Source organism: Selaginella moellendorffii, unplaced genomic scaffold (genome assembly GCF_000143415.4).
Source record: "Selaginella moellendorffii unplaced genomic scaffold, v1.0 SELMOscaffold_99, whole genome shotgun sequence".
Classification (NCBI taxonomy): Eukaryota; Viridiplantae; Streptophyta; class Lycopodiopsida; order Selaginellales; family Selaginellaceae; genus Selaginella; species Selaginella moellendorffii.
In genome coordinates, this window is record NW_003314360.1 from 544 (window position 1) to 19,213 (window position 18,670).

Here is an 18,670-nt window from a genome sequence, read left to right on the forward strand (position 1 = left end):
AATCCCCCTAGGCGTGATGAAGTTGCTACAGGATTTAGATGTCGCAAATGCGGGGCAACACCTGTGTGTCAAGCATGTTGCGATGCGAAAATGTATTATTTTCTTCCACGGGATGGATGTTTAGGCAGAGCAGCAGTGCATATTGGATACCACCAACACGCAATTGAGGAAGGAATCCGCCGTGATTCTTTTCGCAATTTGAAGACTGCTGTTACTACAGAGGCTAGGAAGAAAAGTGCAGCAACTCCAAAGTGTGTTCAACAGTCTATACTAAAGGACTATGTGGTGGACATGTTGTTACAATCTGATAGCCAAAAAGAGTTCACGGAGAATAGCTTGAAGGACCTACTTCGAAATATAGAACCTATGACAAATTTAAATAGGTATAAAATTAACACTTAACTCTACTTTATCACTAATAACACTCTTTTTTGATTGGATGGGATTTTGGAGCTAAAGAGAAAATGTCCCTATGAGTTTATTCATGGGAGCTTATTCGTTGGCCAAGTGACTTCGAACAATCAACGCCCTTTCATCTTTAAGATGTCTACCCTTGGTCCTGCTTCTGGTGTGGACCTTGTACAACGAATGGATATGGATGGAGATGGGGATTTAGCTAATTCCTAAATCCATTTTGACCATATGGAACGAGTTTTAGGCTGGTCAACAATGGGAGCTCATGTTTATGATCACAAGTAAGTGGCTTTTCATTTTTTAAGGATCTATACCAATTTACATTATAACCATTCCTTTTATAGGTTGCAGTGCAATTTGACTATAGCTATAGCCGAATTCAAAGTTCAAGATTTTCAAGCACAAACCATCTTTTGGACATGTATGTCCGAGGTTGTTGAACAGCGAACCGGGAAGAAACCCAACTTCCGTGGTTTCATGGCAGATGCAGCTGGTGCTAACTGGTTGGCTGTACGACAAGTATTCGGAGGTGATAAAAGTCAGCCATTACAAGGTAGAGAGAAGAGTTGTGAGTTTCATTGGGCAAAGAGCGTCAATGAACATTGCCGATGCATCAAGTCTACCTTCCATCACGAGTTCAAGCAGCTTTGTCGGAAATGGATGGATGCACCAACTAAAGAGGAGCACGAGGCAAAGGCAAATGAAATGCGCATATGGTGGCGTGAAGGAGACAAAGTGCCAATTGAAAACCTTCCACAAATGGAATGCTGGCTTGCATGGTGGGAAGTTCGAATGTTTCAGTGGGGTCATTATACTCTCCATGTAAGATTTCTCTCATTTTCTTTCTTGTCACATTCAAATGTTGCATTTTTTGTAGGATCAACCACTTGATGATATTGCACTTACACCAACAATTAATCTCTCTGAGAGCAAACATTGGAGTTGGAGAGCTTCCGAAGCAGGGAAGGGAAAAGTGTCCCTCTATGAAGCTACACTCTCCGACCTCACTAGATCTCTTGAGCAATCATCAAAAGCTTTGGCTGCACAGGAAGCAAGGTTTGCTGGTACAGGTCCGAACTTAGACAGGCTTCAAGAGCGGGTTGGTAGAAGGACAACACCAGCAGCAGGGTCAATGTCCAAGATGGTGGAGGAAGTTGTTGCTGGAACTCCTATGAAATCAAGTTATGAGCCACTTGGGGACATGAGAACAGCCCGTATGAAGCGTCGACAGACATTTGATGGGTCAAACATCACTCCTTCTAGCTCTCACCGTCCAGAGTTTGACTACCATTCTGTTCCACGACACCGGAAAAGAACTAAGGAACATGGAGTGGAGGAGGTGCCAGTTGTTACACAAGTAAGTCCAGTGCCAGAGGTTGAAAAGGTTATTTCTCGCGAGCCAGTTTCTCGTATCAACTGGGCAATTCGAAGAGTCAGTGCCAAGAGCAATGCACGTTGCTCTGGAATGATTGGGAGTCGAGGTCAGTGTCTCGCTTTTGTGCGCTCAGGTTCAAGTTCTTCAGCAGTGCCATGTTTCTGGGGCTGTCGAGATCTAGGAGTGAAGGGCCGCCAGTCAAGCTGGATCTACTGTTGTGGGACTGATGTTACTCATACAAGCAGGATCCACAGCTCAATTATTTTGAAGCCAAATTCTGTGCCAGAGGAGTGGCCAGTTGAGCGAAGCTGCAATCTTTTGAAAGAAGAGATTGAAAGTCTGGAGAGAGCAGGTTTCAAGCTAAAGACTTCCTCAAATGTTGCTATTAGTACTGCTATGCCACCAATATCAACACTAGACCGGCATACACGACCAGCTAGGAATGGGAAGGCTATACAATACAGGTCTTCCATTTCGAAAGGTGCACAAGAGAAGATCAAGTTGGCAAAAGAGCTAAAGTGCACAATCACAAAGACAAACTACATCAGTGCTATGGCTAAGGAGTTTATTATTGTGACTGAGTCATCAAAGGGTACGAGCTACACTGTTAAAATCTGCGAAAATCCATCCTGTACCTGTCCAGATTTTACACAGCGGGAGAACAGGGGAAAGGTATATTTAGCCTGCAAGCACATCTATTACATTTTTATGCAGGAACTAAACCAAGATCCTAAGATCGACCATCACATCCACCAGGCAAGCCTTACAGTTGCGGAGCTTGAGAAGTGTTTTTAGATTGCTTTTAGTGTTCGGATCTATATTTATATTTGTATTTTATTAGTCGAATTTACTTGGAAATATAGATTAAATCAAAATTTGAAGAATGGAAAGATGTTGGTTCGGGACGAACCAATGTTTTTCTTGTGTTTGAGAAGCCGTGAGCTCAGCTCATGAGCTCAGCTCGTGAGCTCATGAGCTCAAAACCTACCCGGGCTCCTGGCACGGCTGTCCCTCGTGGGTATTTTTGGTTAAGCAGATCGACTAGGCTATTTTCGGTACATTTGTCCGAGGCATAGGATCATCTACCCGGTAACCCGGTACCGACCATGACCAAAACAATTTCCCTAAACAATTCCTATGTCACCTCTTACGGTTTGGGTGTCCGGGGGGTACCTTTATCATGGAAGACGAGGATTAGTAATGCAATCTCCACTAGCTCTATCTCTCATTTTGTGAAAGTACGAAGCTAGGTTTCAAAACTGAACTGAGATTTGCACGACTGATGCTCACGAGCCAATGTACTCAGGTACATGCCCGGGCCGCACATCAGAAGTGACTTCCAACGATTAGAGCTAAGGAGCATGCTCAACCTGATCGCTATCCGTTGACTCATGGATCTCGCCGTCTGGACCAGTTGCTGTCATCCCGTCTTTTTTCTAAGCGGATGATTAGAAGCTGGAACAGTCGATATCACAAGCACTACCTGGGCAGAGTCAGTGAGAGCCCCTTGTGTCGCTGTGGTATTTAGTTCCAGCGCTCTGGCCGAGAGGTCCCAAGCAGAAATATAATTGTGGTAAAAGATAAAAGAGTAGAGGGTCTTTGGAGGAACTAAATGTGATTCAAATCAAATGTTTATGGTTTGGTGGTAAGTTCTATTTCTATTATTATTATTAACTATTAATTATAATTTAGAAACAATTATATAAATCAGTTCAACTTCACTCATTATACAATCAAAATTTTGTTGATCCTATGACTGGAGTTCATACAAATTGTATTAAATCAACATGGAATGTAGTGAAAATATCCTTTCATTGCTATGGTATAGCAAAAGGATTATACTGCTCTTACTTTCAAGAATATATTTGGCAAAAAATATATATTGAAAGAAAGGAAACTGCATTTAATATCCTATGTAGTCATATTAAGCTATATAATCAGGATAATGCTGTTCTATTAGAAGAAATAGTATATTTTATTTTGTACTTTAAATACTTAAAAATAATTGAAAAATAATATGTGAGAACAATCTTTAATTTATAGTAATAAGGTTACATAAGCAATGAGGTGGCATGTAAATCCAAATAAGCAAATGGGGCCAAAGGGGGGTGTTGTATTGGGCATTCTACCTGTGGTTGAAAAGTGCAGGACCTTAGTCTGGGAGGCCTTTGGGCAGATTAGGTAGGAGATGTGGAGAGCATTTGGTGTGCAAGTAAGCTCAAAACTACAAGCACTTTGAGGGGGAGAACACTAGGATCTCAATGATTATAGCAAATTAGTGGAGGCTCACGTTGGCAGCAGTTTGACTCAAAGAGACAATGTTGCAAGAACATGGTAAGAGAGACACACTCGAGGTGCGGTGAAGGTAATTGATCCCATGAGTATGAAGGAGGAATCAAATGGAAGTGAAAACATCCAGATATGGGAAGGAGGCGAGGTGAGGAGACATCGACTTGGACATTCTGAGGAGGAGACAACCGTAACAATCCCTCTTGGAGGGTAGAGAACACCACAAGACATGTTTTTAGTGAGAGGCAAGATATGAGGGAATAACACCTTGAGGGTGTTCTTTTTTTTGTAATAGTCCCTAAAAGACCTTGAGAAATGTATGCACTTGCATCCAACCAGAGAACAGTCCCACTTTTTTCAGCGTAACAATCCATGCCTTTGTCAGGAACAAAGCTCCAATTGAAAGCATGAATCAAGTTAAACAATAGCAATTGAGCAGTCTTCAATCCCAGTGACATCCCTAGACACATTCTTTGGCCCAGCCCAAAGTCCTGGCCTTTTATGTCAATCAAGTTTTCCCAAGGAACCTTTCCATCCTGAATCACAGTGCATCCTCCCTTACTGCTGGATCTCTTCCAATTGTATAACAATTGACAAATGTGGAAGTTCCCTTGGGAATGTCATAGCCAGCAACCTTGCACGCTTCAGTTGACATGTGAATCAGCAGTGGAGCTGGACCTTGACGATTGCCCAAGGTACTCCAGTTTGTCAAAGCCTCTCTCTGCAACAAGGCATTCCTTTCCGACGATGGTGTCAATCTAAATTTATATTATAATTTATAAACTTTCTTAAGTGTATTTTAAGTAATATGATTAATCTTGTGTTTATAAATTATGTATAAATAGCACACACCATTTCCAATGAAAGAGAAGTATCTAAGAGGTATATAAGATGTTGAGGTAAAGAGGTGGAAAGATGTAAAGAACAGAAGGAATTTACAAGAAAGAAAAAATATAAGTAATCAATATTCTTTGTCACAGTTACTCTTTCCAATAGGAAGGATGAATTGATGATCTATTGATATAAAAATTGGTTGCATTTAACAGTCCATGTGAGTGTCTTTGACTTGATATGTTCTTATTTTCTTGCTAAACTATTCTGCTGGTCTGCTTAAAACTTAGTGGTCCAACTTTGATGATTTTATGCAATTATTGATCAAGATATTTTATGGAGCCGACAATGTAAAAAAGCAACTTATATTGGTCTCATCCTTCTACCTGTTGCAATTTGATTGACATACCACCGAGCTAAAAATATTAAATATCCTGACTAGACTAAGAAGTTTTCTTGTCTTCCAGGACAGGACACCTGTTTATGGCATTATCTCCCAGGAAACAGCAAGCTTTGAAGGTTTCTTGGACGACCTAGGATTCTAAGCTTCTAGTCTTCTAAGCTCTGGATGAAATAAGACTGAGCATAGAATACTGCTGACTTCCATATGTGCACCGCGTGAGGAATGGCTTGGCTGGGCGAACAATGTATATGACAAAGTGCTAGGTGATCATCCGAATTGCGTAAAAAAATCATGGCTGCAGTAAGTTGCAAGGTTGCCATGCATTTTTCATTGATTTTCACTTCGTATGTAGCTAGTTTACAAAGTAAAGGCCACGCTACTAAGAGAAAAATAGCTGGAAGTACATCGATTTTCATATCAAGTTTGATAAATTTTGGATCTGGTTGAGTTTGTTTGAACTTGCCACCACGTTGCACCTTTTCGGGTCCGACACGATGATGGTGCGCTTTGGATCCAGAATCCAAGTCCCACGAAACGTGCCTCCACCCAGTAGGGGGTTATCCATGCCATGGTAGCAGCTGCTCGCATAATGGAACACCAGATTCGCTGGGATTGTGCAGGAGAGAACATCCAGGAACTTCAGGAAATCTTTCTTCCCATTCCGGGACGCATTCGTGGCAAGGATATCACGGTAATAGATGAATTCGTCTTCCTTGTCCTGGATCATCCTGCACGTAGTGTTCACGGCGTCCTGAAACGTCTGCACGCTCGGATCGGTGAGCAGCAGCACCGCCGGAAGATTGTTAAACTTCTTCTTGTAAAACTCCTTGGGAAACGAGAAGACGTCGTTCACCATCCACATATGATCGAGCATAGCGTTCTGAGCCCTGATGTAATCCAGGGACTCAACATCCTCATCGTCAAACGAAGCACCCATTGCGTAGATGAGTGGCAGAATGAAGACGTTCTTCCTCCGGTAGAGCTCGTAGTCCTGCGTTAAGTCGTCACTCGAGATGCTTCTCGCCCAGCCCTCAACAGTGGAAACCGTGCGCTTGAACAGCTCCGGCTTCAACAGAGACCTCAAATCCTCCATCAGATCGTGGCACGCTCGATAGGCAAGAATGTCCGGAACTTCCGCGAGCGATGCGGTTCCATAGCAGAGGCTAAGAACAGTGTCGAGATACGATGTCGCGAGAGCTCCCGCAGCAACCTCGTTGTCATCAAACGGATCGTTCAGGAAGGCAGTGAGCCAGGCAAACTTGGCCGACGCCACCATGTTGGCTTTTGGAGCGTGAGGCGTGGAGAGGCACGTAAACATTGGAACTTTCCACTGGACCAGGCATTTCTTCTCCTCCGGACTGAAATCCCTCCTCATGCATTTGAATGCCCACTCGTTTGCTTCCTTGGTGATTGACATATACTCGGGATGCCTTTGGAAAGGTATCTCCGGCGTGAGAGCAAAGAGATGTTCTACCGCTGGTAGCTTCTGTAAACACGGACTTGCCATTTCTTTAGAGATGGTTTCGAGATATTTTCTTCAATTTATGCTGCTAGGTTTCACGTGATCATGCCCAAGAAGTTTCCTGCTTGGACTGACTTTGATTGTGTACAGAAAATAGAACCGGTAGTTGTCAAAGAAAAGGCGGTCAGTTATTCTCATCTAAACTGCAACGCTTTTTCTTTGGGAGTCTAATGAGTCCATTTATAATGACTTGAAAGATTGTTGTGTAGTCAATTCAAGTGTGGCACTCGTCAAAGTTGTGGCTGACTAGAATTCTCAACAACCAATCTCAACCAAGTTTGAAGAAGCAAGCATATAATTGCCAAGGGCTATTTGCTTCTCAAATCTCAAATCTTCATATGGGGACTCTCCTCTATGTCATAATCTTGCTTGCTTTTGTCTATGTCTTAAGGAAATATTTGCTGCGCCTTAAGCTGCCTCCATCTCCATGGGGATTGCCCCTCCTTGGACACCTCCATCATCTCGCAGGAATTCCCTTCCTTTCATTGCATGCCCTGTCCAAGCAGTATGGACCAATTCTCTTCATGAAGCTGGGAACCGTGCCAGCGGTTGTCATCTCAAGCTCGGTTCTCGCCAAAGAGGTGTTGAGGTCGCAAGATCAGATGTTTGCTTCCAGGCCTTACATCCTCGTTGGAGACTATGGCTTGTACCACTTCCAGGGGATCGGACCTGTCCCTTACAATGATCACTGGAAGATGATGCGAAAGCTCTGCGCCACGGAGCTTTTCACTCCCAAGAGGATCGACTCGTTTCTCCCAATCAGGCTAGAGGAGATCACCGGCATGTTTTCGGCGCTTCGAGGTGCTGGAGCGCACAAAGCTGTGGACATGAGGAACATGTTGTCGATCTTCACCTTCAATGTCATGACCCGGATTCTCATGAACAAGAGATTCTTCGAGTACGGGGAGGATGAGGAACACATCGATGGCGAGGCCAAGCAGTTCAAAGACATTGTGTTCGAGACAGCAGACCAGGGACTCCAGTTTCATATCAGCGAGTTCATCCCGCACTGGCTCCGGTGGATTGATTGGAAAGTCCCGGAACTGAAGAGGCTCCATGCGAAGAAGGATAAGTTTCTCCAGAACATCCTTGACCAGCACAAGGACATGGCATCGACAAAGGGACACAAGGACTTCATGGACATCATGCTGCAAAATCTAGAGCACAGAGGAGCAGCCAGGGAGGATTTCATCAAGGCAGTAGTCCTTGTAAGTTTCCCCACACAACTTGTTTTGGTCACCAATCTCAAAACCATTTTGATCTGCAGGAACTCACCATTGCGGGGACCGATACAAGCGCTTGCATTGTCGAATGGACCCTCCTGGAGCTCCTTCACAACCCCCGAGTCCTGAGTAAGCTCAAGGAAGAGCTCGATGCAGTGGTGGGATCAAGTAGTCACATGGTCGAGGAGCCCGATTTCCAGAACCTGGACTACCTCAACGCGGTGATCAAGGAAGCTTTTCGTCTCCATCCACCTCTGCCGCTCCTCATTCCTCACATGTCGACTCAGACTTGCACCATAGCCGGCTTTCACGTCCCAAAGAATGCCTTCACGTTTGTCAACGTATACTCAATCGGAAGAGAGCGAGGGGTATGGGAAAGGGCGGATGAGTTTTGGCCGGAGAGGTTTCTTGGTAAGTCCGTGGATGTTAGAGGCCAGGACTTTGAGTTGCTTCCATTCGGATCCGGGCGACGGGCTTGTGCGGGAATGCAGCTGGGCTTGAAGACTGTCCAGCTTTTGGTGTCCAATTTGGTCCATGCTTTTGACTGGAGCTTTGTTCCAGGCAAACCGAGTGAAGATTACCTCCTTCAAGAACGTCATGGCACTGTTAACTGGATCAAGACCCCATTACAAGTTTGTGTCGTTCCTAGGACCAGATAGCTCTCTTCTGTTTAACTGAAAATAAACCAATCTTTTGGTACAATGGATTGAACTATCTCAGGGATGGAGATCTCGGGCTCAACTCGGGCAACAGGATCATCATGTCTGTTGGTACAGAGTGATGTTAATTGGGTGCTGGTAGTTCCCAATATTTTGCAGTGCTACTTCAAAACCCCTAAGTGATCCTCATTGCTTCTCTATGAAGCATGTAAACATGCTTCACAGACTAGGTATACCAGGCTCTCTTGAGCTGATCAAAGGGATGTTTCAAGAAGATTGTTATCACAGGCTAGAAACTTGGCTAGTAATCATTCTTCCCCATCTCAGGTATGGCATCAAGCTTACCATTAGAGCAAACATAAATTGCACTCATTACAGAATTTTTGATATACATTTTCTAGGTCAGTCAACATTGTTGGAAAATCCTTCTTGACTTTTTACTACACATCCACCAAGTTCAAACCTTTGATGAAATATTACACCTTTAGCAACTCATTATAAGTGCTTATGAAACTAAGGTAAATATCACGAAATTTGCAAGTATATGCATTTAAAAACAAAGTCCTCTACCTAATCCTTCTCACTGTTCTGTAGGAGTCAAAGTAAAGCATTGTTTACTTGACCAGAAAAAAGAATGCAAATCTCATTCACAGCCTACAACCATTGCAAGAAATTGAGAAATTGGGCTTTGATCCAGCACAGCCATGGGTGTTTTCATCTACTTCAAAGGATGCTGAGGAGCTACAGGCTTTGGTTTAGGAAGCACTGCCAAAAAGGTTGCACAGAATTGACTAAATTATGTGAATTCATTATCCAACTCTTTGCAATTTCGCATGCAGGGGCTAGGTCGGGAACTGGGTTTGCGACTGCCAGAGTCTTGGCTAAGTATGGCACCCATGTTGTATTCCAGCCAGAAAATGCAAAGGCAGCAAAGTCTAAGATTCAACAAGAAGGAAGCAATATGAAAGTAATACTCTTGGGGTTGGATCTGAGCTCTCTCATGTTGGTAAGGAAGTTTGTCAAAGAATTCAAGGCTTTAAACCTTATCCTAAAGAAGAAAAAAGAAAGAATAGAGCTGGATCTCAAGGTAAATGTATCTAACATGATTAGAGCAACAGATCTATTATACTAGAGCTACTAGAGGTATTGCATGAGCTAATAAGGAGTGAGCACTGAAGCTAACTAGAGTTAATTGGAGATGGTGGATTCCATTATGTTCCAACACTCCCTTTTCTTGGTGTGCCACTGACAAGAATGACTCCTAAATTGTGGCAATGATTAGTGAATGTGGACTCTTGGTAAAGGCTTGGTGAGGATATCTGTCATCTATTCATGACTTGAAAAAGAAATAAATTATTATGATCTGGCGTGAAAAGACAAAAATTCAGTCTTCCTAGACTATGTTACACCTCCTTTTGAGGTTCTTCACCATTTAACCACCCCCAAACTACCTTAAAAACTCCATTGCACCACCACTTCTCACCAAGTTTGTCTAAAATATCATCCACACACAATATTAGCATATTATCCTTCACTATTTCTTGTTCAAGGCACAGTAGTTAATACATATCCGCATTGAAACATCCTTCTTCACAAGCAAAACTAAAGCACCAAATGAAGACTTACTTAGCTGAATAAATTTAAACTCAAGTAACTTTTTGACTTGTCGTTGAACTTCTTGCTCTTCTACATAACTCAACCGAAATGGATGCCAGTAAATTGGCTACATCCTTAACTCCCTCTTGGATATGGTGTGTTGCCTTCTTCTGCATTTCAGACTGCCACACAGCTTCTGGGGAGAAGCAGTGAACACGACAGTTTACTTGCGTAACCGTTTGCCCACCCGAAGCACAAGCTTGATCCCGCATCACGTTTGGACTGGGAAACGTCCACATTGAGGGCACATCCGGATCCTTGGGTGCAGTGCGTATGCCCGCATCCCTGATCCGAACAGGCGCAAGCTCGATCCACGCAGCACAAAGACCATCTTCATGGGCTAAGGCCTACCAGCTCTACAAAAGAAGCTTGTAGTGAGCCGCGACGTGATTTTCAACGAGCAAGAGCTGTATCGAGACCTCAAAGGTACTTCAAGCATTCAACTGATCTTGTGGATCTTTCTTTGGTTCTGGATAAGGTGCTTCCTCTTTCGCTCCCAGCTCCAGAGAATTTTCCTCCAGGAGGAGCTAACAACCAAGGCCCACAAGATCCTGGCCGAGCAGTGCCCTTGGTGGCTGGAGGTGATGGATCTCCTCCTCACACGCCACTTCTTGCACCTCCAGGAGCCTCTACTGCTTCCACCAGCAGTCCCACTTCTTCAGCTGAGCCCTCGCTTGTTGCCATCGTCGACGACATTTTTGAAGGCGATGAAATATTTCATCAAGCATCCACCCAGGCCGTTGACCCCGTGATGACTCCTCCACCTCCACAGGTCTTTGGTCCATGACATAACCAAGCCTTCAGTCAAAGTGCTTGAGGCCATTGCCCAGGAACCACGATGGAAAGGACAATGCAAGGCCTTCCTGAGCCTCAAGGATATATGGCCGCTCTTGCCAGTCCTGATGGTCAAAGCAAGAGGTGATGCAAGATGAGTATTCTTCTTTGCTGACACTTGACTCTCATGCCATTGCCATCAAAAGAAGGAAAGTCGTGAGCTCCAAGTGGCTCTTTAAAGAAGAGCAAGGAAGTACAAGGTGGATGGGAGTGTGGAGCGATTCAAAGTCAGATTTGTCACTCCTGGCTTCTCGCAAATTCAGGGAGTTGACTATTCTGAGACTTGCGGTCGGGTAGTTAACCTAACCACCATCCGCTTGCTTTTGGTTTTAGCAGCCGAGCTTGATCTTGAGCTCTATCAACTCAATGTGCGCACATCATTCCTCAATTGTGATCTTGAGGAGGAGGTGTATGTGGCACAGCCTTAAGGTTTTGTCCTTCCAGGCCAAGAACACCTCATGTGCCAGCTGCATAAAGCTCTCTATGGGCTGAAACAAAGCCCCAGGTCTTGGTATAACAAGATTAATGGTTTTCTAATTACTCTTGGCTTCATATGCAGCTCAGCCGATGGTAATCTCTACATCTACTTTGAAGGTGAAGGATTTCTCTTCCTAGTGCTTTATGTGGATGATATCGCTTCTAACCAAGTCCAGCTTATTCACAAGATTAAGACATATCTCTCTGCAAAATTCGAGATGGTGGACCTTGGTGAGCTGCATTACTGCCTTGGAATCCAAGTACGACACAACAAGAGACATGAGATTCTAGAGCTCTCTCAAGAAAAATACATCCTGGATGTACTTCAGAGGTACTCTATGCTCGATGCTAATCTTGTGGCCACTCCTATGCCCGCAGGCCTTAAGCTTTCTAAAGCTTCTACATCCGAGACATATCGCACTGCCGGAAAAGCGCCAGAACTCTCTACCGTTCGATGGTCGGCAGCTTGATATATCTCGTGATTTGAACAAGGCCGGATTTGGGGGTGAATTATCAACTAGATTCATCTCAACTGGGCAAGCAAAGACTGGCAAATGCTACAACCTATTCTTCACTGGATTGTGATAGGAGAAGAGTATGGCACACTAACACTAGGCACATTAATAGTTTTAATCATTCATGCCCAAGCAAAAAAAGAGGTAAAGGACTCATCCCAAGATCAACTTAAGTCCTGGAGCATGGCCATTGCAATGCTCTGTGATCAGATCATGGTGTGCATCCTCCACCATCATTACTGTCACTGCCAGCATCAAATCCTTGAAGTTGGGCAATTCAGTGTTCAAAATAGTGAACTTGGGTTGCAAACTTTTATGACAATATGGTGGACAAATGCTTCCAAAAAATTGTTATATAGACAAGGGAAAAAACAATTCACCAAATTTTTAAAGGGCTTAAATGGCTAAGCCCAGATGGAAAATCTTCTTTTACCATTTACAATAGACAAACCTTATGTGCACAGCATCCAACTTGAATATATACAACCTATCCAAATAAAATAGTCTTGCAATGAATATTGGTATGTTTTTTACAAGCCATGAATAATAGAGATCATGAAAAGTTAGGATCCTATTTGGAGAAAAAAGTCCCTTTAATTCAATAACATGGTTATCAACCATCATAAGATTTAGTAGCTTATAGGGACAATATTTCAAATTATTAATGATAATCATTAATATAGAGCTTGGATAAAGTGTATTAACATTTATTTTTGTGATGAACCTATCTACCATATTAACATTCCAATTAGCCATGTCTATATAAGGGTACCAATGTCAACAAATTTATCTTGGCTTACCAAAAGATTAATGCATAATTTTACTAAAATTTCACCTCTACCTCTACTTTAACTTGCTTTGTTATGGTTGAATGCAGACTTGAGTAATTTTTTGTCCAAAAGCAAAACTTTATTTATGACATTAAGCAATTTTGTTTTTGGGAGACTTGAGTAAGGATGACATTTGACAATATTATGGTGATGATCTCACAACACTTATTTAGTACTCATGCACTCGGAATGACAGTATGATATAATTTAACAATTTAATCAATTTTATGTGTGCAATGTGGTGCAAAGTATGTCTTTCCTTCACTTTATAAGGGCTTATTTTTATTGGTTTAGTTTATAGCCTTTAGTGAAGGTAAAGCAAAATGTATATAAACTTGTGCATCCGGAAAGAGTCAGAAAGATGTTTTAGCTAAGCTTTTATAAATTGAGCATAATGTAAAGTCTTCAAAGTTGAAAAAAATATATATATTATAAATAATTGCAGACCAAAAGAGTGACTAGAGACTATAGCCGAAATTTTTACTCACGAATGTAAGTTTCTTATCATAGGCTTCATTTTTCTCAATTATACATATATTACTTTTGTAGTGAATAAAACTTAAAATGATGTAGATTCAAGAGGCTCTCTTTGCATGGAGCACAACTAGATGATATTGATCAGGCTCTATGTCAACAACACACTAATCATTATGGAGAACATGGTTATTTCACTTGCTGTTAAGGAGTAGTTGTCTTCAAGATTTACTATGGTCAATATTGGACCAATCAAGTAATGCCTTGGCAGCCAAATTTGTCATTGCAATGATGTCATGGACCTGTCTTAAGCTCATTATGTTTTTGATCTTTTGAATTATTTTCAAATGTAAAACACAAAGCTAATACTAACACCAACAACTTCTAGCTACATCCTTGTAGCTCAACACATCAGAGGACCACCATGCTATGATGACTGGTGTTCCATACCAATAAGCCATTGGCAGCCTACTATACTTAATAGTGTGCACACATCAAGATATCACATTCTTTGTGAGAATTGTCTCCTAGTTCATAGAGAATCCAAGTTGGGAACACTAGGTTGCTGTGAAAGGATTTTCCACTACCTTATTAATATTGTCAACTATGGCTTTGTTTATGAAGTTCTAGAGGTAGAGTTCGATTGGAGCAGATATGTTGATGCTAACTTTGCTGGAGATCTAGATTTTTGCAAATCCACATTAGATTATTGTTTTAACTTGGGCTTTGCATTGATCATATGGTCCAATAAGAAACAGCACATCACCATACTAAAGTAGAGTGTGTGGTGCTGATAGCAATGACACAGGATGCTCTTTGGCTACACAAAAATCTCTTGTGAGAGATTATACCAATCTTCTGTGACAATGAGAGTGTTATTGCTCTCACAAAGGACATATGACATCACGGAAAGACAAAACTAGATAACATATTTGTAAGGGAACTTTTAATGTTTATATTAGGCTTCAGCTTTGACCATGTGGTCAATGTTGGTCAAAGGAGGCTCAAGGGTATATTAAGGCATGTTAGGGTAAGGAACTAACAATGGAACTTTTGAGGTAGCTCAGGGGTGGTTGGGTGGTGAGGAACCTCAAAAGGAGGTGTAGTGTAGTCTATGAAGACTAGATTTTTGTCTTTTCGTGCCAGATCATAACATTGGTATCAGAGGGAAGTTGGTTACGATGGCCAACCAAGCTGAACGCTGGAATCCTATTGTTAATGGTGGTGACGGAGCTATAAAGGTTTGGACCATTCAAGATGTTGTTCATGAGCTGTAAGCCCTTAACTGAAATCAACAAGAGATGCAAGATGAGATGCATGGCATGATGGATACCATGTGTGAGTGTGTTGAATCACTCGAGGCTGAACGTGGTAGCGTTCCAAGTAAGCCTTCTTTGGTAGATCAACTCAAGATTCCAACTTTTTCCAGTGATGGTGGTGTGAACGAGTGTCTCGCTTGGCTAGCCAATGTGAAAAAGTTCTTGGCTGCTAGAGGAACTCTAGATGCAAAGGTTTTAGTGGCTATTCCAATGGTTTTGTGTGATGCAGGTATTTGGTGGTGGAATTGGCTTAAAAATCCTATGTTGCGGATAAAAAACCACCAAATGAGTTTGAGGTTGCTTTTCATCTATGTTTTGCCCCTTATTATGACATGAAGAATGCTCATATAGAACTTCAACATTTTCAGCAAGGAAAAATGACGCCCGAGAACTATATTAAGAAGTTTATTCACTTGATTAGTCATGTTTCCACAAAGGATCTAGATCAAAGCAAGTCCTACTTCATTAATGGCCTTCATAGTGAGAGTATGTGGCAACACTTATATCATTCTTAGTCTACAAAGAATTTGGAGGAGCTCTTTGATACAGCTCATCAACTTTACAATGACAAGCACAAATCTTGCAAGCATTCGAGGAGTTCTTCTGTCAAGAATCGTCATGATGATTATCATGGACACAAGGATGGAAACAAGCATCACAAGCTAAAGTTTTTGGTGGTTACTTTGGATGCAAAGGGGTCAAAGAAGCAGAAGTTCTTTGTGAAGAATTATAAACAGGGTTGTCATTATTGTGGTGAGCTCAGACATTACAAGGCTGATTATCCACAGTTGAAAAACAAGCAACAGAGCAAGAAGAATGGTCAATCTTCTACTGACGGTAAGTTAGATATTAAAAAGTTGCAAACTTTGCAATATAAAGATAATGGGGATGATCATTTTAGTCGAAGGAAGAGGCTTTCGATCATTGCTCATCAACTCAATTGTGTTTGGAACAGGATGGAGCCCGAGGACACTCGTGAATCAATTTTAATGCTGAGTGGCTGTCAAGTGTGGATTTTACTAGATAGCAGGAGCGATGACAACTTTGTTTCGACAAAGTTTGTTGCAGAGCATGGCTTGGTGACACAAAGAGTTCTTCCATATACAGTGGAAGGTGTAGCTACCTTTGCTCAGCATTTCAATGCTTGTGTAGTGGGGCTGGAAATGTTGGTTGGCAAAACCACACTTCTGGAGACTTTTTATCTTGCGGATATTATTATCAATAAAAATATATTAAGTTTAATAAAAGTTTGTATATGTTTTTATCAATTTTTACCACTTTCAAAATATTTCTACCACTATTTATAACATTCTTGATATTTGTTGTAAAAGTTAGAACAATTGACATATTGGAAAGCTCTTTATAAAGACAACCACTAATTAAGATAGAAATTTTATAGAGTCAAATATCCAAAGCTTTTTTTGGGGATTTTTGGGATGCCATGGTTGGTGAAGGTGGATCTGGAGGTAAAGTGGAGTATTAAACGTGTCTTGCTGGAGTACAGTGGTGTTAAAGATGTGTGGTTTGGAGAGGGAATTTAACCTCCAGTTATTATGCTCTCTACTACATCTTTAGAGTGGGTTTGTCATAATGGAAAACCACTTTCGAATTACTTATTATTTGTTCGTGACTTGGGGGACCAAGGCACGTGTGGGTGAGAAGCAACAATATGGAATATACTTGACGAGTTTATTGATGTTTTTCCATCCTCATGGGTTGCCTCCATTATGAGGTGTGGAACATGGGATTACATTCGTTTGGTTAAACCTCTCAACCACACCATTCTGCTGTGGTGTATAAACAACTATGTACTGATGAGAAATTCCTGCCTCAGCTAGGAATTGGAGAAATCCTTGTGCAATGTATTCTCCTCCTCCATCTGTGCGTAGCACATGGATTTTTCTTCCTGTAAAATTTTCTGCCCAGCTTTTGAAAATTTTAAAGTTTTCAAAAACTTCGGATTTGTTTCCTACCAAACACACCACTGTGTATCGTGAGTGATCATCTATGAATGAAACAAAATACCTCTTTCCACTTAGGAAATTTACAGGAAGATAGCAAACATCTCTGTGAATAAAATCAAGCACTACTGTGGCCTGGTTTTCCAAGGGTCGGGGAGGAAAAGGATGGCGTGCATGTTTGCCAAATTGGCAAGTATTGCAAAGTCCCAGATGTCCAGATGGAAATGCGATGCCATCAGCTAGCTTGCTGTGAGCAAGGTTCTGGAGATCCTTCTCATTTACATGCCCGAGACGAGCATGCCAAAGATGAATTGTCTCTTGGCCTTGAAGTGCTAGCATGTATGTCCCTGGATAAACAAGCTCTGCGTTGAGGCGATAGAGTGTATCGTACCTCACTCCAGTTGCCACAGTGGTGCCATCTGCTCCAAAAACAGTACATCCTTCTGCAAAGAATGTGATTGAGAACCCTTGATCGGAGGCGACGCCAACCGAAAGGACAGTCTGGCCTGCACCGGGCACATAGTGCATGTTATGGATTTCCTTGAGAGATCCATTGGGCAACTTCACTTGCACCATGCCACGGCCTTCAACGTCGAGAAGCCGCTTGTCTCCAACAAAGACTTGGTTTGGGGAAAGCAATTCGTGGAAAGTGTGGAATGCTGTACGAAGAGGAGTCATGTGGTAAGAAGCACCACTGTCCAACCAGAGGACGTCTAAACCAGACACCGGTGACGAGGCCACGGCCATCATCAGCAACGAGTCTGTTTGAGTTAGCATCCGTTGGGTGTTTGCTTTCTTAGCTCGACATTCTTGCTCTATGTGCCCCATCTTCCCGCAGTAGGTACACGGCCCCTTCTTTTTCTTGTTTCCATTTGTGGTGGAGCCAGGTGTTGGTGTCGCAGGAGCACTGGCAAATCCGCGAGAATTCCCACGCTTCTTGGCATTTCCATTTCCTGACTTCTTGCTGATGAACAAAGCCTGATCACGAGCAGAATCTGAGGAGGTCGTGCCTGCTTTTCGCTCCAGAAGCTTGCGCTCTTCTTCCAAGAGATTGGAATAGATCGTCTAGGGTCTTTCCTGGAACGAAGGAGAACATGGAGGAAGACGGTTGGAGTTCAGAAGAAACCGAATAGAGAAGGAAAGCTTTGGCATAATCGTCCGAGACAGGCGCGCCAGCCTCCTTAAGCTCTTGCATCATCCCCTTAAGCTTGCCAATGTACGATGCCATCGTGTCTGTTGGCTGCATCCGGAGAGAAAGGAACTTCTGGGTTAAGGACGATCATGGCATTTGCTGCTTTCGCAGCAAACACCTGCACCAAGGACTACCAATTCTCGTGAGCGGTCTTCGAGAGATCCAGCAGATGGATGAACTCGTCGCCGAGTCCTAAGCCAAGCGGGCTCTTCTATTCTTGGCTTTCCACACTGGCTGGAGAGCGGGCTCAGCTGGTTCAGCTTCGGTGCCGTCCACGATTGTCCAGCAATCGTTTGCCATCAAGATGAGCTGGACCTTTGTTCTCCAGGTTGCGAAGTTTTCTCCTGTGAATTTGTGTAGTAGTTTCTCCCAGCTTGGGGTTACAGCAGCGGAAGAAGATGCCATCTAAAGTTAGCGCTAGAAACAGAAATTTTATTGACGGGAGTGAGACGCGGGGAAAGTGCACACGCGCCTACACTGTGGGCAAAGCTGCTCGTGGCGTTTCGGAGAAGCATTTAGAACGAGATACCGCTGGGACTGTTATTTGGAACTCCGCTCCAAGTCATGGTCACTCCCGAAGAGGTACTATTAGGCTGATTGATAAACATAAGTACGGAGATTCCAGCATTGATCCAAAGGTATAATAAGCATGCCTGATGAGTGAGGCGCAACAGAAATACGTCTCTACCGTCGTCG

At 42.7% G+C, this 18,670-nt stretch overlaps 3 protein-coding genes across 3 annotated transcripts; 2 read left to right on the top strand and 1 right to left on the bottom strand.

Moving 5' to 3' along the window:
• Positions 1 to 4,619: 4,619 nt before the first annotated feature.
• Positions 4,620 to 6,819, bottom strand: LOC9637635 ((E)-2-epi-beta-caryophyllene synthase-like). Its single transcript, XM_024663399.1, has 2 exons — positions 5,776 to 6,819; positions 4,620 to 4,799 (listed from the first exon to the last, which is right to left on the bottom strand). Exons 1-2 carry the CDS (start codon positions 6,817 to 6,819, stop codon positions 4,620 to 4,622), a joined length of 1,224 nt encoding a protein of 407 aa, XP_024519167.1.
• A 353-nt stretch (positions 6,820 to 7,172) lies between these two features.
• On the top strand, positions 7,173 to 8,759 carry LOC9637596 (flavonoid 3'-monooxygenase). The gene is made up of 2 exons (XM_002989545.2): positions 7,173 to 8,042; positions 8,102 to 8,759. Exons 1-2 carry the CDS (start codon positions 7,173 to 7,175, stop codon positions 8,714 to 8,716), a joined length of 1,485 nt encoding a protein of 494 aa, XP_002989591.1. The 3' UTR covers positions 8,717 to 8,759.
• A 2,451-nt stretch (positions 8,760 to 11,210) lies between these two features.
• LOC112342111 (uncharacterized mitochondrial protein AtMg00810-like) lies at positions 11,211 to 12,153 on the top strand. Its single transcript, XM_024663400.1, has 2 exons — positions 11,211 to 11,290; positions 11,766 to 12,153. Exons 1-2 carry the CDS (start codon positions 11,211 to 11,213, stop codon positions 12,151 to 12,153), a joined length of 468 nt encoding a protein of 155 aa, XP_024519168.1.
• The last annotated feature ends 6,517 nt before the right edge of the window (positions 12,154 to 18,670 follow it).

Coding starts and splice junctions, on each gene's coding strand:
- LOC9637635 (XM_024663399.1), bottom strand. CDS start 6,819: ATGGCAAGTCCGTGTTTACAGAAGCTACCAGCGGTAGAACATCTCTTT. Junction 4,800..5,775: donor CGAAAAGGTGCAACGTGGTG/GCAAGTTCAAAC, acceptor GCCTTGTTGCAG/AGAGAGGCTTTGACAAACTG.
- LOC9637596 (XM_002989545.2), top strand. CDS start 7,173: ATGGGGACTCTCCTCTATGTCATAATCTTGCTTGCTTTTGTCTATGTC. Junction 8,043..8,101: donor TCATCAAGGCAGTAGTCCTT/GTAAGTTTCCCC, acceptor TTTGATCTGCAG/GAACTCACCATTGCGGGGAC.
- LOC112342111 (XM_024663400.1), top strand. CDS start 11,211: ATGGAAAGGACAATGCAAGGCCTTCCTGAGCCTCAAGGATATATGGCC. Junction 11,291..11,765: donor CCTGATGGTCAAAGCAAGAG/GTGATGCAAGAT, acceptor CTTCATATGCAG/CTCAGCCGATGGTAATCTCT.